This window comes from Drosophila suzukii, chromosome 3, assembly GCF_043229965.1.
Source record: "Drosophila suzukii chromosome 3, CBGP_Dsuzu_IsoJpt1.0, whole genome shotgun sequence".
NCBI classification, from domain to species: Eukaryota; Metazoa; Arthropoda; class Insecta; order Diptera; family Drosophilidae; genus Drosophila; species Drosophila suzukii.
The window spans coordinates 1,854,735-1,869,163 of NC_092082.1; the positions used below are offsets into that span (position 1 = coordinate 1,854,735).

The window sequence follows — 14,429 nt, forward strand, 5'->3', positions numbered from 1 at the left end:
TAAAAAAGCTACAGAATCCGGAGGAATGGTGAGGGCCTTGGCCAGTAACCTTAAAATTGAAACTAGCCGATCGAATCTCAGCATGTCTTGCATAAAGTGACCCACATGCTAGAAATGAGTTTTGAGCTCACACTTCGCCCAGCCTTCAGACCCTTAACACTTTTGGCCATTTACTAAATTAAATCCAAAATTTACCAGGAACATGAACCAATGTCGGCTGAGGAGTCTTGTGCGGATGAGGCGCTGGGGCACTGACCACCACATCCTCGCCCGACTAGCTCTGCGCACTATACAAACGAGCTCGCAGTTGGGCGGGGCCCAGGATCTGGACTCCTTTGCTGGCGGCTGCAGTGCCTCCTACATCGAGGGCCTCTATAACAAGTGGAAGCTCAATCCCCGGTCTGTGGATGAGGTGAGAAACAGAAGTATGGTTTCAGGATTCATGAACGAATCACTCCTGATTCTTTTTTATTCTCTATGTTTTATGAAAGATTACTAATTAGAAACATCTACTTTATAAAATCCTTGTGTAGTCCTGGGACGAGCTCTTTAGGGGCAACGAGCGGCCTAATAGGCAACCTCTCCAGGCTACGCCCTCCCGAAAGTACAGACGTCCACCAGTGGAGAGAACGACATTAAAAGCTAGGTTGGGTGAGAGGACAGCATCCGGCGGCGGAGCCTCTCCAGCTCCGTCTGCTCCGCCTAGCGACTGGAAGAATATCGATGATCACCACACGATCCAGGCCATCATCCGAGCATATCAATCGCGTGGTCACTTGGCCGCCGATCTGGATCCTTTGGGAATTGTTGGACCGGAGAAGACCACCTCTCTAGATGGCAGTCAACGTCATGCTGCTCGGGAGGTACTCCGACAGCACTACTCCTATATATTTGGTGACCTCAATGCCATGTTCAAGTTGCCCTCCTCCACGATGATTGGCGGCGATGAGCAGTTCTTAACACTAAAGTGGGTATCAAAGTAATCTCTTTCAACATAGTTAACCTCTGACTTTCCCTCCAGAGAGATTCTGGATCGCTTGGAGCGTATCTATTGCGGTCACATTGGAGTGGAGTACATGCAGATCAATTCGCTGACGAAGACCAGCTGGATTCGGGACCGTTTCGAGAAGCCTGGAGGCATGGATCTAAGCAAGGATGAGAAGAAGCTCATTCTAGAGCGACTCACTCAAGCGACGGGCTTCGAGAACTTCTTGGCCAAGAAGTTTTCGTCGGAGAAGCGTTTCGGCTTGGAGGGATGCGACATCATGATTCCCGCCATAAAGGAGGTGGTGGATCGAGCCACGAACCAGGGAGTGGAGTCCATTCTAATCGGAATGGCCCATCGGGGACGCCTCAATGTCCTGGCTAACGTCTGCCGGAAGCCCATCGCTGACATTCTGTCCCAGTTTCACGGCCTCAAAGCCAGCGACTCGGGATCCGGGGACGTCAAGTACCATCTCGGCGTGTTCCAGGAGCGACTGAACCGGCAGACTAACCGCATGGTTCGCATCACTGTGGTGGCGAACCCATCGCATCTGGAGCACGTCAATCCGGTGCTGCTAGGAAAGGCGCGTGCGGAGATGTTCCAGCGCGGCGATACCTCCGGCAACAAGGTGCTGCCCATCATCATCCACGGCGATGCCTCGTTCTCCGGCCAGGGCGTCGTCTACGAGTCGATGCATTTGTCCGACCTGCCCAACTACACCACCTACGGCACCATTCACATCGTGTCCAACAACCAGGTGGGCTTCACCACCGATCCGCGCTTCTCCCGCTCGTCGCGATACTGCACCGATGTGGCCAAGGTGGTGATGGCTCCCATTCTCCACGTGAACGCCGACGATCCGGAGGCCTGCATCCAGTGCAGTCGCGTTGCCGCCGACTACCGGCACAAGTTCAAGAAGGACGTGGTTATCGACATAGTGGGCTATCGCCGCAACGGGCACAACGAGGCGGATGAGCCCATGTTCACCCAGCCACTGATGTACCAGCGCATCCGGAAGCTGAAGCCCTGCCTGCAGCTCTACTCAGATAAGCTGATCAAGGAGGGTGTGATCACGGACGCCGAGTTCAAGAAAATGGTCTCTACCTACGACAAGATCTGCGAGGATTCCTGGACCAAGTCCAAGTCGATCAAGAGCATAAGGGTAAGACAAGAATGCCCCTTAAATAGTTTCCCCATTTGACTGCTCACCTTTAGTACTCCTCCTGGATCGACTCCCCCTGGCCGGGCTTCTTTGAAGGCCGCGACCGCCTGGAGCTGTGTCCCACTGGGATCAGCACAGACACCCTGAAGACGATTGGCAATATATTTTCCAGTCCTCCGCCGCCGGAGCACAAGTTCGAGATGCACAAGTGAGTTTTTTGGTGGAATAAACCAACTTTTACAGTAATTTACTGTACCCTTTTTTGTTAAACTAACTACAAAATCTGTATTTTTTTTCGATGGAATTAAAATTAGACTTTATTTCTTTATTCCTCCAGGGGCATTCACCGCATCCTGGCCCTGCGGAAGCAGATGGTGCAGGATAAGGTGGCGGACTGGTCACTGGGCGAGGCATTCGCCTTTGGTTCCCTTCTAAAGGAGGGCATCCACGTCCGCCTGTCCGGCCAGGATGTGGAACGCGGCACCTTCTCGCATCGGCACCACGTGCTGCACCATCAATCGTGCGACAAGGTGGTGTACAATGCGTTGGATCACCTGTACCCGGACCAGGCGCCCTACTCCGTCTCCAACAGCTCGCTGTCCGAGTGCGCCGTCCTGGGATTCGAACACGGCTACTCCATGGCCAGTCCTCATGCGTTGGTCATGTGGGAGGGCCAGTTCGGGGACTTCTGCAACACAGCCCAGTGCATCATCGACACTTTCATAGCCAGTGGAGAGACCAAGTGGGTGCGCCAATCCGGTGTTGTGCTGCTCCTGCCGCACAGCATGGAAGGCATGGGCCCGGAGCACTCCTCCGGGCGGATTGAGCGCTTCCTGCAGATGTGCGACGATGATCCGGATGTCTATCCGGATACCTGTGATGCCGACTTTGTGGCCCGCCAGCTGATGAACGTCAACTGGATTGTGACCAACTTGTCCACGCCCGCGAATCTCTTCCATGGTCTGCGTCGCCAGGTGAAAATGGGCTTCCGCAAGCCGCTGATCAACTTTTCGCCAAAGTCGCTGCTCCGCCATCCGCTGGCTAGGAGTCCTTTCAAGGACTTCAACGAGTGCAGCTGCTTCCAGCGGATCATCCCAGATAATGGACCGGCTGGAAAACAGCCCGACTGCGTGAAGAAACTGGTCTTCTGCTCTGGCAAGGTCTACTACGATCTCTTCAAGGAGCGCGACGACCACGAGCAAGTGGAGTCAGTGGCTCTGGTGAGGGTGGAACAGGTGAGTTGGCCATGGCTTGTCTTATAGTTATAGTTATTAACCAAGATTCCCATAGTTCTGTCCCTTCCCCTACGACCTTATCAGTCAGCAGCTGGAGCAGTACCCCAAGGCGGAGCTGCTGTGGGCCCAGGAGGAGCACAAGAACAGTGGTGCCTGGTCCTATGTGCAGCCACGATTCGATACCGCGCTGCTCAAGAACGAAAACGAAACGTAAGTCTTAGAACCCACAGATTATCCATTCCAAATGCCAAGGTGCAATGCCAGGAGGCCTTGGGCTACTCCCCTTTGGGGTGACTCAATTCAGGTGCGATTAACGTTGACGCACCTTCAGAGTGTCAATCAGTGTTGGTGACGACTCCTCCGCCTCCTCCTCACCCGACACCCCCCAAAGTTCCGAGGTGCCAAGATGGCGGCGGGCTGCGTCGCCGTGTGACGCCATCTTTGGCGCTCATGGTGATGGTGATGGCGATTAGCGATGGTGACACCTAAGCCAAAAGCATGCCAACATCAGAGGATTTCGGTTTAATTGTTGTTGCTTTTGGTACCCAGTGTTCGTTTAAGAGAGGGGTATATCTTTTAAATGGTCTGCTGACAGCACTCTATTGTAAGATTGGAAAGTTTCGCGAATTTTTCAGAACCTTGACACTGTCTTTCTAAGCCTTTGAACATATTTCTAATGGATATTTTAGGTATTTTTCCTATGCTACAATGCAGAGTCCTCGCAAGTACTGAATCTATTTTAAATGAAAATGTAATCGTTTGGAATTTTTTAAGTTATCCTATTACACTGATCGGTTTTTAAGTTGAATTTGCTATTATGATCAACATTATTCCATTTAGAATTCCATTAACATTTAGTACACTTCTTTGGGTTCAATTAAAATCGGCTACTATAGTAACATATTAAAAGCAGGTACTATAAATATAGTCAAAATACTAAGCACTAATCTTTGTCACTTGTAGTTTCTTGGTTTTCTTTTGTAATCAAACGTGTGCCAAGCAAATTCGAGGTTGCTCTGCGCTAAAGATTTACAAACGTGTCGATTGTTTCTATAAACTATGCCAAATATATTGTTGTTTATATATATGGTAGAAGGTGTAACGCACTTGGCCTCGCCAGAGTTCAGATGGCGCCCCCGAAAGTTCGTTTCCTGGCTCGATATTTACTATATGGCGAGGTGTTTTTATTACAATAATAAATAGGGGTTAGTCAGCGATGAGATATGCGGGTTCATGGATTCTGGGCTGTCGCTCTGAAACGATTAATTGCCGCCAGGCGAAGAAGGCTCCAATAATTTGTACAATTTGGCAACTGCGTTGTTAGTAATTGGCCCGGTCGGAATGGCCTCGTTGCAGATCGAGATCGAGATCGCTATTGCGATCGCGGACAGCCATGTCGATGTTGGACATCGCATTGTATTCACGGGTGCGGGCATGACTAGAACCAGAGAACTGGCGCAAGGAACTTGGCACAGATTCGATTCGCGGCGTTTGATACCAACCGAACACCCATCCCCATTCCGATCCTCTCTCCTCTCCTCATAGACGGGGTCTTTCAGAGAGATATCACCACAATTTTTATTCGTATGCGGACCCAACAATGGTCCCTAATAACGCCTAGTGCTGCGCTAGATTTCTGCTCTGATTTATGGAAAACAATATTGCTTCCCCCAAAAACATTTCTGGGAATTATTCAAAATAATATGTACGGAAAAGAGATATATGATTTCATGTGTAACCGCGAGGACTCTTCTCTGCACTTGAAATCTTTGATGTCGATGTTGTCGCGGTTGTTTTGGTCTTCATAAGTGTTCCCAACTATCGCTCAACTCGAAATTCCGAACATATAGAATGAAATGTGCTTTGTTTTTCAATTGCTTTCGTGCAAATATGTAGGTGCACTGGAAAAATTGTTTTTAAACGACCGACACACTTGATTTCATTTGATATTGCGAAATTACCTGTTGAATGATTGAACAAAAGTCAAGATGGCATGTCTGATTATTTCCTTTGTTTACCTTTTTGCAATAATTTATTTGACATGACAATAGACTTGAAATATGCATTTTTCCTGTGTACTACCCGCCAGACGTACATAATGTCTTGATCACACGTATATAGTACTCGGTTGCCAGCCCCGAAAATTGAATGAAAATCCCGCCAGAGGTCTTAGGAATGTAGCATATTCGCAGGTCTACTATATCTATATGCTGTGGCATGCCCGATATGTTTATTGCTGGCATGTGTGTTGTGTGTTCTTTCCGAGTTCCTTTGTTGTTTTTGTCAGCGTGAATTAAAATCTCTGGTAATTGCGAGAGATCTCTAGCGAAGAATTCTTATAGCGCCGAACCGAACGCCTTGACAATCAATTATGCGAAATGTCCGATGATCTTGGGGGAATGTTTTTGTTTCTTTTTTACACATCTCTATATCTAATGCAGGCCACTGCACGGCAAAGCCCGCCAAAGTTTTATTAATGGCACGCATTTCTCTGTTGTCCACATCTGGGATCTGTTGGGTTATTTCGGGGCTATCATCGACATTGATGGAGTGGATGGAATATTATTATTGTGTTTGCTGATTGAGATGTTTGCCTGACCATGACGGGTCCCAATATCCAGTATTGTTCATTCATCGTCAGATTTTCTTTATAAATAACCACGAAAACAAGAAGATTCGCAAGGGAAGCATCAATCGCCCAAAGGCAAGCATCGGAATAAACAGATCCATAAAACTTTTATGAGTAATTGGCTTGGAACAGCCTATAAATAGAACCACCTCGCATAACTGAAATATTTTCCGCTTTATTTAACATTAAATAGCTTGTTTATATTTACACATACAGAGTACTTAAGATGTAAACGAAAGGCCTGGAATAAGTTACACTAAACACTAGGATGTAACACTAAGATCTACTACTAGGACTAGGACGAATCACTATAACATAACTGAATGTCGAGTTGAGATCCTTAAAAAATTACCTCGCATAGCGAACAATTTTTTAATTCCACTCAAAGATGGCTGGACACTGGACACCACTCGGGGTGGGATGTGGATGGTAACCATTAAGGGAGCTATATCTACACCATGTTCCATATGCTGTAGCTGGCCGCACGGCGCTCTTCCTCGGCCACCTGTTCGTAGTCGATCTCCAGGTACTCCTTGTTCCCGAAACGCACTTTTCGCCCGGTGTACTTCTTGATGTAACTGACATGGGCGGGCACTTCCTTGCCTTCGATTTCCAGCTTGTAAGAAATGCTGGTGATCCTCTCCAGCACTCTTCCGCGTTTCCAGCGCACCTGAGTCTTGCGATACCGTTCCGCATAGAGCACTAGGTCACCGATCTTGTATTCCCTTACGTGCAGGCAGGATTTAAGGGGCTTAGCCGGCACTGGCTCCTCCTCCTCCTTGGGTGCAGCCGCCTTGGTGTCCTCCTCGTCATCCGTCACATAGGCTATGGCCCGCTCGATGGTCTCCACCTCGGGGATGGCCGGCTCCTCGGGCTCCGGCTGCAGGAAGAAAGTGTCTCCCACGGAGAGACGCCGCTTCTGCCGCTTAATGATCACCTTCTTCTTGACCTTTCTGGGTTTCTTGGGCACCGGCGCAGGCTCCACATCTGGCTCGGGTGCAATGTCTTCCTCATTTTGGGTAGGGGATTCCTCTAGAGGAGCTGTTTCTTCAGGCTTGGGTTTATTCTCCTCAGCAACCACCACTGGTGCCTTCTGCTCCTCTTTTGGTTTTGCCTGCTTCTTGGGCGGCGTGAGCTTGTTGATCCTGGAGGACAGCTCATTGATCTTGTTCCTGTCCCGGAGTATGTTGCTCAGCTGCTTCTGTTCCTGCTTCTCCGGCTTCACCGGCTCCTTGTCCAGGGAATTCTTGCGCACCAGTTTCTTTAGATTCGCAGCCTTCTTCTTCACAAGGGGCTCCTGGTTTTTGCCCTCATCGTGGGGCTGCTCCACCGTCTCGATCTTGACGGGCTGCACCGGACCGGCGAGTACTTTCAGCTCCGGCATGGTGGCTAGACTGTCGCCGGGAGGCGCCTGTTCTCCGGCTTTTGTAGCTGCCTGCTCCGATGGCTCTGCCGACGACTCTTCGTGCCTCAATGTCGCTGCTATTTGCGGCGCAATGTCAGCGGCGATGGCCACTTGTTGCACCTGCCTCTCCTCCTGATCGATGGGTTCTTTGGACTCGGACTTCGACTCTGGATCTTTGAGGCCTCCTGCTGCGCTGGCTGCCGGCACCACCAGGACCGTCTCACCCACCAACTCCGCTAGTTTCAGGCTGGCGCGTCTGTTGCGATCGCCTGCTGGCGCTAGATTGCCAGTCTCGAGCGGATCACCATCGATTGGAGGTGCTGCAGTTGTCGCCTCTGCTGCTGTAGCTTCTCCTTGGTCGCTCTTGGCACTGGGCAACTTGGCTGGCACCGCGGTGACCTCTGGCGTAGCCACCGCCGTCTCCTCGGCAATGCAATCTTTTGTTGCCGCTGATGAGGTGGCTCTGGGGGATGTGGATGTGGATAAAGATGTGGCTGCTGCTGGGGCGGCCGTGTCGCCCATCAATTTCAGCTTCTTCTTGCGCTTGACAATCGCTTCGGAATCGGAGGGTCGCCGCTGAGTGATGAGAGCATCGCTCTGCTCGACGGCCGGCTCCACCTTGATCTTGGATGGTTCCACGGCGGCGATCGAGGCGCGCCTGGGGTTCTTCACCTTCACGATGACTTTCTTCTTGATCTTGGTCGGTGGTTGCGATGCGGGTGAGTCATCCGGCAGGGCCACTTCTGATGTATTCTGGGATTCTGATGATTTGATCTGTGAAACATCTTTGTTTGTTGATTCTTCTGTAGGTTCTTTGGGGATTAGTTCCTTGGATGCTGCTTCCTTGGAAGCTGATTCCATAGGTGCTTTTTCTTTGTGGGCTGCTTTTTTGGGAGACGCTTCCTTGTGATTTATATCTTTTGTTGTTACTTCGTTGGGTGCTGCCTCCTTCGGAGACGAATCCTTGGTTGCTGCATCTTTGGAAGTTGCTTCTTTATGTGTTGTATCCTTAGTAGAAGAGTCCTCTTTCGAAGTTTCTTTCTTGAGAGCTGCTTCCTTGACAGATTTTGACTTGAGTTCACTCTGCACCTTGGCCAGGAACTCAATTTTGGCCTGCGTCTTGCTCTTCTCAGGTTGTTTGATTTGATCTGCTGTCTTCGGTAATTCTCCATTCATTTTAGGTGGTTCCTGCTTTACCTCTACAATTTTAGGATCTACGGACTCCTTAATATCGGACTTGTCAGCATGTTCTTTAATTTCCTTGGCTTCACCATCCAGATTGTCCTGATATTTAGACGACTTGTCATCTTGATTTTCAAGATCATTTTCTTCTTTATTTTTAATAACTTCTAAGTCATGACTTGTAACCTCAGTTGCCTCTTTTGCTTCCTGATTTCCACAAAGTTCCTTAGTTTTACTAGTGTGATCAACCTGTTTTTTAGGAACTTCTGATAGGTCTCTGGCAAAGGGTGTCTGCTCTCTTTGGATCTTTGAATCTTTTGCAGTTTTCAATGAATCCTTTTCTCCGATTTCTTTTACAGTGGTTTCCACTTTAGTTTCCAGATTTTCCTTAGCCTTTATGGCAGCCTCTCCAGCCTGCTCCTTTTCCTCCTCGGCCTCATCGAAGTAGCTGCGTCGTCGCACTTTCTTCACAAAGCGAAAGGAGACGGGAGCAGCTTCATCGTCTCCACCTGGTTTCACCAGGGGCTGCTCCCCTGCCGCTTCCGCCTCGCTCTCCGTGCTGTACTGCTTGAGGACTCCCTTGACCTCGCTGAGAGCCCCTGATATCCTTGCCTTGAGCTTGTTCAGCCGCTCGATCACATCCTCGGGCTTCTCCTCCACGGAATCCTGCGAGCGAACGCGTCGCTGGCGTCGCAGACGTGTTCTCTCCGGGAGCACTGAATCCGCATCGATGGAGGAGATGCTGTCGCGACTGATGGAGGTGCGTTTTAGGTCTCCCAGCAGAGGAGCATGAGTGGCGGGTGGAGCACTTGGCTCTACATTGCGTATACGACTGGTGGTAGTCAACCTACTAACTGGTGATTCTCTTTGCGGACTCCTCCGACTGGGCAGTGCTGGACTGGCTGTCTTTAGCTCGTACTTCATCTCGCTGGGTAATGTAGCTTCTATTATGCTAGAGTTGTTGTTGTCATCCGCCTGCTCCGCCGGCTGGTGATCGAGTTGCTCGGCGGGATAAACGTCGACGGTCGTTTCTGTCTCCCGCTCCTCGCTGACTTTGCTGACGGTCATGTCCGCTCCGGCGACCGGTGACTCGCTCCAAAGGTTCCCCGTCTCCTGTAGCTGCTCCTGTTGCTCCTTTGGCTGTCCACAGATCAGTTCGATGGCGTCGGTCAAAAGGTCGAGCAACTCCCAGTCCCAATCCCAGTTCCTCTCGGCGAGGAAAACGCGCACGGAACTCTTTAGTAATTCTATATTTGGCAGGGTTCGATTCGGACACGGATTCGGATTTGGATTCGGATTGCGCTCGCGGGTCAGCTGCCGACCGAGATTCCCGTCTAGTTGCTCTGGCGACGATTGGCGGACGTCTGAGAGATCGCCAGACTGCTGGTGGTTGCTATTGCGATTCCCATTCCCGATCTGATGCCCATCTATTGTCTGCTCCCTGGCCAAACATATTGACTGCTGCTCGCCGAAATCTCTCATATTTGGCTCATTATGATCTTCGGCCTTCTCTAATTTGCTTTGCTCGCATATTTCGCGTTTATTTTTGGCCTCCCCCATGGTAATGGTAATGGCGTCGTCGTTTTTGTGGCTGTGGTCGTGTCGCCTCTCTCCGAAGGCGTCATTAAGATTTTCCGCCTGTTGATGCTCGATTTCCCTTGCCACGTTCAAGTTTAATGCCTCCTCCGCCTCCGTCGTTTGCTCCTCGGCCTCGAGTTCATTATCAAACATCGGCGGCACCTTATGTACACGAGTGCCTGCTCCTCCACCTTCTCCACCGCTGATCTCATCTATTTTGGTGACTTTGGCGAGGCCCGGCTGCGTCATCGTTGTTGTTGTGGCGGCGGTGGGTGGATTTGGATGTGGATGTCGATGTGGCCCACCCTGAGGCATTGCTCGATAATTGGGAAAGCTAACAAATCGTTTTTTAATTATGGGAAATTCCTGGGGCGCCTGCTCTGCGGGTGAGCTGGTGGCCACCTGTCCGCATCGTCGGGTCATGGTGGTGCTGATTTCTGGGAAGGCGCCGTCGGAATTTTTGCGGGGCAATTGCATTAGTTGGGGAAAGTTTAGGTGCCACGGTGCGTATACTTGTTGTATGGGGAAACTTGCTGTGGACGGTGCGTATGCTTGGTATGGGCTAAATATCTCTGTATCACTTGAATTTGTTAGGATTTCTGGTTTCAATTGATAACTATTAAATACATCCCATTGATACAAGGGAAATTCCCGGTTTAGCTTTAGGTTTAGATAAATAGGAAACTTTCCTGACTGCCTTGCCTGAAAATGTGGCTGGCATATGCCCATGCTCCCGTTTCCTTGTGCGTGATTCATGGGACAACTGCTTGACCAATTGATTCCTGGGCCAACCGGAAATTGGGCTGCCATTCCGAGCACTTCCGGCGTCGCCTTTGACCAACAAAACACGGCTGACTCAGCATCCCTGTGATTTACGATCCCATCTAGAAACCGCTGCGAATTATGATTATTATTAGCCGCTGCCTGCGACATTGATGGCTTTTGCTCCTCCTCGTCTTCCCTCGTTCCCTCCTGCTGCGTGGTTGTCATCTTGTGGGCGTGGCCGTGGCACTTGCTCTCCTCCTGACCTATTCTCGAGGCCAACACGCGACCAAATCGAGCTTATTCCTCCGTTAGCACTCGACTATGTTTCACTCAACACGTTGCAAGCGAAACTGGCGCAATCCGTCGGCGGGAGCACCGCGATGCGACGATCTACCAATCCACCAATCTGTTCCCTGTGGCTGCGTCTCGCTGGCAACCATCCGATCAATGATCAGTCAGCAATCTATGTAATTGCAAATGAATTGTGTGCTGTCCGAGGTGCATAGACCACGAAGTGAAAATGCCCTGCAGATATGTTGCAAATCGGGAAAGATATTAGAAGGAAAATAACATACTTTACTCTCCTCAATATATTACAAACAAATTTAGCCAAAACATCAAGAAAATGTATACTTTTCCAAACTGAAGGAATTTAAAACACATCAACAAATACATAATTCAAAATAAGTTCGTATAGAAGAAGTAAACATAATTTTAGTATCTGTCCAGTGTTTATATACATACATTATTAAAATAAACATCGAAAGTATTTCTCCAGATTTTTTCAACTCAATAAATTAAAATTGAATATATATTTGTATAGGTATATTATTAATAGGCGAGATATTTCAGTTATAGTTAATATACATTTTATAAAATGATTACGTAGTTATAAATATTTAAAATCACAAATTAATCATAAGAACGAAATAAATCTATGGGAACCCCCGTCGATTATCTGCAGGGCATATCAATGTTGATAGATGTTGTAAGACAATTGAAATTGCAGTCTGGTCAGCAGAGGTTGCGCGTGTTTCCTATGCTAGGCAGACCGAGAAGCGCTCTTGTAGATCTCTAAATATATATAGGCGGCCACTATATAGACTGAATAAATATGTCAGCTTGCCAAATTGCTTTTTTGCAGGCCACAAAAAGAACGATAGGCAGAGAGACCGAATAAAAATCAGCTCACGTCGAGCAGCCCACCGCCAATGCTATTGTTTAAATAGACCACAGAGATCTCTGGGCGACGGGGGAAACAAATACTGGGTGTCCCTTAAATGATACTAATCGTCTACTGGTTCTTCTCCGCAGCCGCTGCGTGTCCTACCATGGACGACCGCCCAGTTCCTCGCCAGCCACGGGCAACAAGGTGCAGCACTACAACGAGTACAAGGCCATCATCAGAAGCATCTTCGGGGAGCTGACTCCGGAGAACAAGAAGCGGCTCGAGGAGAAGATCAAGGAGCAGCAGGAGAAGGCCAAGGCGGAATCCCAGTCGGCATCGGCTAGCAAGCCATCTCCTCCAGCAAAGGGCGGCTCATCGTCACCAGGTAAGGGCGATTCTGCAGGCAAGAAGAGATCCGGTTCGGCTCCAGCTTCGTCTACAGCTCCTACAGGTCCAGCTCCGGCTACTGCAGGTCCAGCCCCTCGAAAGCCCTCGATTACTTATCCAAGTAGGCCTCCCAGGGGGGAATCATCAGGCAAGAAGAGGGCGGGTTCGGCTCCACTTCCGGATCTAACTCCTACGGCTTCCGCCTCTCGAAGTCCGTCGACGACTCAGACAAGTAGGGGCCCATCCTCTCCTGCCCACGATGGTGTAACGCCGTCAGCATGGGCAGAATCCTCAGGCAGGGGAAGGACAGGCTCGGCTCCACATCAGGATCCAGCTCTTAAAGTTACTGTTGCCCGAAGCCCAAGTAGGAAACCAGTTACTCCCAGCCACGATGGTATAACGCCGTCAGCCGGTGAAGAATCCTTAGGCACAAAGAGGTCAGGTTCGGCTCCACCACCGACTCGGTCTCCCAAAGCTTCAGCTGCTCGGGGTCCACCGAAGATGGCGTCTTCTAAACCAGAGTTCATAAAGCGCAAGCCTGCACGAGATCAAGCAGCCAGTAAAAGCAAAACCCAGAAGTGTCCGAGGGAGTCTGAATGCGATCCAACCAAGCCTGAGCCTTAGCAACATCCAACATCCTCCATACTTTTTTCAAAATCTTCACGTGCAGTAGTAACCTTATTAAGTCCACCCAATAAACAATAAGCCATAGTTACAGAAAGAATATACATATAAAACTTTACTTGTAATATCAACAACTTTTGGAGGTGAATCCTCCATCGTTCGGGTGTCCTCAGTACTTCCAGAAGTTTGGATTCTGTTCCATGCGGCGTTGGAAATTCGTATACCAGTTCTGGACGACGGAGAAAGGCACAAAGGTCTCGCTCGAGGCAGGCGGGATGTCTCTGGCTGAGACTCCGAAGCTGGAGGCAAAGTTGAAGAAGTTCTCGAGCATTCGCTGGCCGAACTGCTTGTTGTCGTTGGCGGTGGACTGTAATAAAGGGGAATATGGGGGTTATTGAGATATAACATATTTTTAATAAAGTAAAAAAAAGAATCATTTATATTATAAATATTTGTTCGTTATTACATGTTCGTTATATATATGGTAAATAATAAAATAAATAAATAATTAAATTTGAGGGTTTTTATAAGAATAAGTTACAAAAACGTTTAACTAGGACATATTGTGCTGTTAGTTTAGAACATTTTAAAGTTAACTAAGTAATTGGACAATGTTATAATTTGAAGAAAGATAAAACATAGTTATAATACACAGAAGTAGTATGTTAATTTAGAAAGTACACACGACACACATTCATAAACCTACTATCTGTTTTTTTATAGGTATGCTACACATTTATAGACAACTTACCACAGCTGGCGTCTGTTGTGCCACCGTTAGCTCCGGTTCGAGGGAGACTCCGATCTGAGCAATGTGCGAGATCTCCTGGCTGCCGAAGACCATCCCGTTGGCGTGGGCCTCCAGCTCGTGGCTCTTCTTCAGCTGGGCAATCTTGAAGATGGCGGAGGGCTTGTTGTTGTTGATGTGACCCAGGTACTGCCATGTGGGCGCCGCATTCGCGTCCGGCCAGCTGAAGTATATCGCCGCCGAGGTTCCGACGGGCAGGGGGGAGACGCCGGTGAGGAATACTACCAGGTAATTGACGGATTCGATGTCGGGCACATTGACCAGCAGCTTGGTTGTGTCCACGGCCACAAAATCCGATTGCGGCAGGCGTCCAGAGATAATCAGACCAAATAGCGACATTTTCGAGCGGCGGACTGTTCCAGAATTCAGATATGCCGGTTTTGGGGGGCAGAGATAAAATGGAACTGTCGAAGAGGAACTGGTTCTTAGTGGTTCCAAAGATTCATGCTTTCAAAACTAAAGAAAAGGTTAACATTATTGCAACAAACTAACAAGTTATTT

General features: G+C 49.0%; 3 protein-coding genes across 6 annotated transcripts; 1 reads left to right on the forward strand and 2 right to left on the reverse strand.

Moving 5' to 3' along the window:
- Positions 1 to 21: 21 nt before the first annotated feature.
- On the forward strand, positions 22 to 13,220 carry LOC108012820 (2-oxoglutarate dehydrogenase complex component E1). Of its 3 annotated transcripts, none has more exons than XM_017078264.4 (8): positions 22 to 412; positions 534 to 967; positions 1,022 to 2,147; positions 2,201 to 2,355; positions 2,485 to 3,382; positions 3,438 to 3,592; positions 12,256 to 12,494; positions 12,552 to 13,220. In XM_017078264.4, the coding sequence occupies exons 1-8, from the start codon at positions 203 to 205 to the stop codon at positions 13,118 to 13,120; spliced, it is 3,786 nt and encodes a 1,261-aa protein (XP_016933753.2). In that variant the 5' UTR covers positions 22 to 202; the 3' UTR covers positions 13,121 to 13,220. The 3 variants fall into 3 exon arrangements, with proteins under 3 accessions (XP_016933753.2, XP_070852256.1, XP_016933752.2); XM_070996155.1 differs by having other exon boundaries at positions 12,561 to 13,220; XM_017078263.4 differs by having other exon boundaries at positions 12,256 to 13,220.
- On the reverse strand, positions 6,167 to 11,275 carry LOC108012819 (neurofilament heavy polypeptide). Its single transcript, XM_017078262.4, has one exon. The coding sequence runs from the start codon at positions 11,164 to 11,166 to the stop codon at positions 6,463 to 6,465; it is 4,704 nt and encodes a 1,567-aa protein (XP_016933751.3). The 5' UTR covers positions 11,167 to 11,275; the 3' UTR covers positions 6,167 to 6,462.
- Positions 12,880 to 14,327, reverse strand: LOC108012827 (protein OPI10 homolog). 2 transcript variants are annotated; one of them, XR_010654071.2, is made up of 3 exons: positions 13,872 to 14,327; positions 13,240 to 13,487; positions 12,880 to 13,173 (listed from the first exon to the last, which is right to left on the reverse strand). XR_010654071.2 is itself a non-coding variant. In XM_017078277.4 (2 exons), the coding sequence occupies exons 1-2, from the start codon at positions 14,265 to 14,267 to the stop codon at positions 13,290 to 13,292; spliced, it is 594 nt and encodes a 197-aa protein (XP_016933766.1). In that variant the 5' UTR covers positions 14,268 to 14,327; the 3' UTR covers positions 13,209 to 13,289. The 2 variants fall into 2 exon arrangements, 1 of the variants encoding a protein (XP_016933766.1); XM_017078277.4 differs by lacking the exon at positions 12,880 to 13,173 and having other exon boundaries at positions 13,209 to 13,487.
- Positions 14,328 to 14,429: the final 102 nt, after the last annotated feature.

Excerpts from the sequence above, each read along its gene's own strand:
- LOC108012820 (XM_017078263.4), top strand. The coding sequence starts at position 203 with ATGAACCAATGTCGGCTGAGGAGTCTTGTGCGGATGAGGCGCTGGGGC. Across the intron at positions 968-1,021 it reads GAGCAGTTCTTAACACTAAA|AGAGATTCTGGATCGCTTGG; the intron begins GTGGGTATCAAA and ends CTTTCCCTCCAG. Across the intron at positions 2,356-2,484 it reads CACAAGTTCGAGATGCACAA|GGGCATTCACCGCATCCTGG; the intron begins GTGAGTTTTTTG and ends TTATTCCTCCAG.
- LOC108012819 (XM_017078262.4), bottom strand. The coding sequence starts at position 11,166 with ATGACAACCACGCAGCAGGAGGGAACGAGGGAAGACGAGGAGGAGCAA.
- LOC108012827 (XM_017078277.4), bottom strand. The coding sequence starts at position 14,267 with ATGTCGCTATTTGGTCTGATTATCTCTGGACGCCTGCCGCAATCGGAT. Across the intron at positions 13,488-13,871 it reads CACAACAGACGCCAGCTGTG|TCCACCGCCAACGACAACAA; the intron begins GTAAGTTGTCTA and ends CCTTTATTACAG.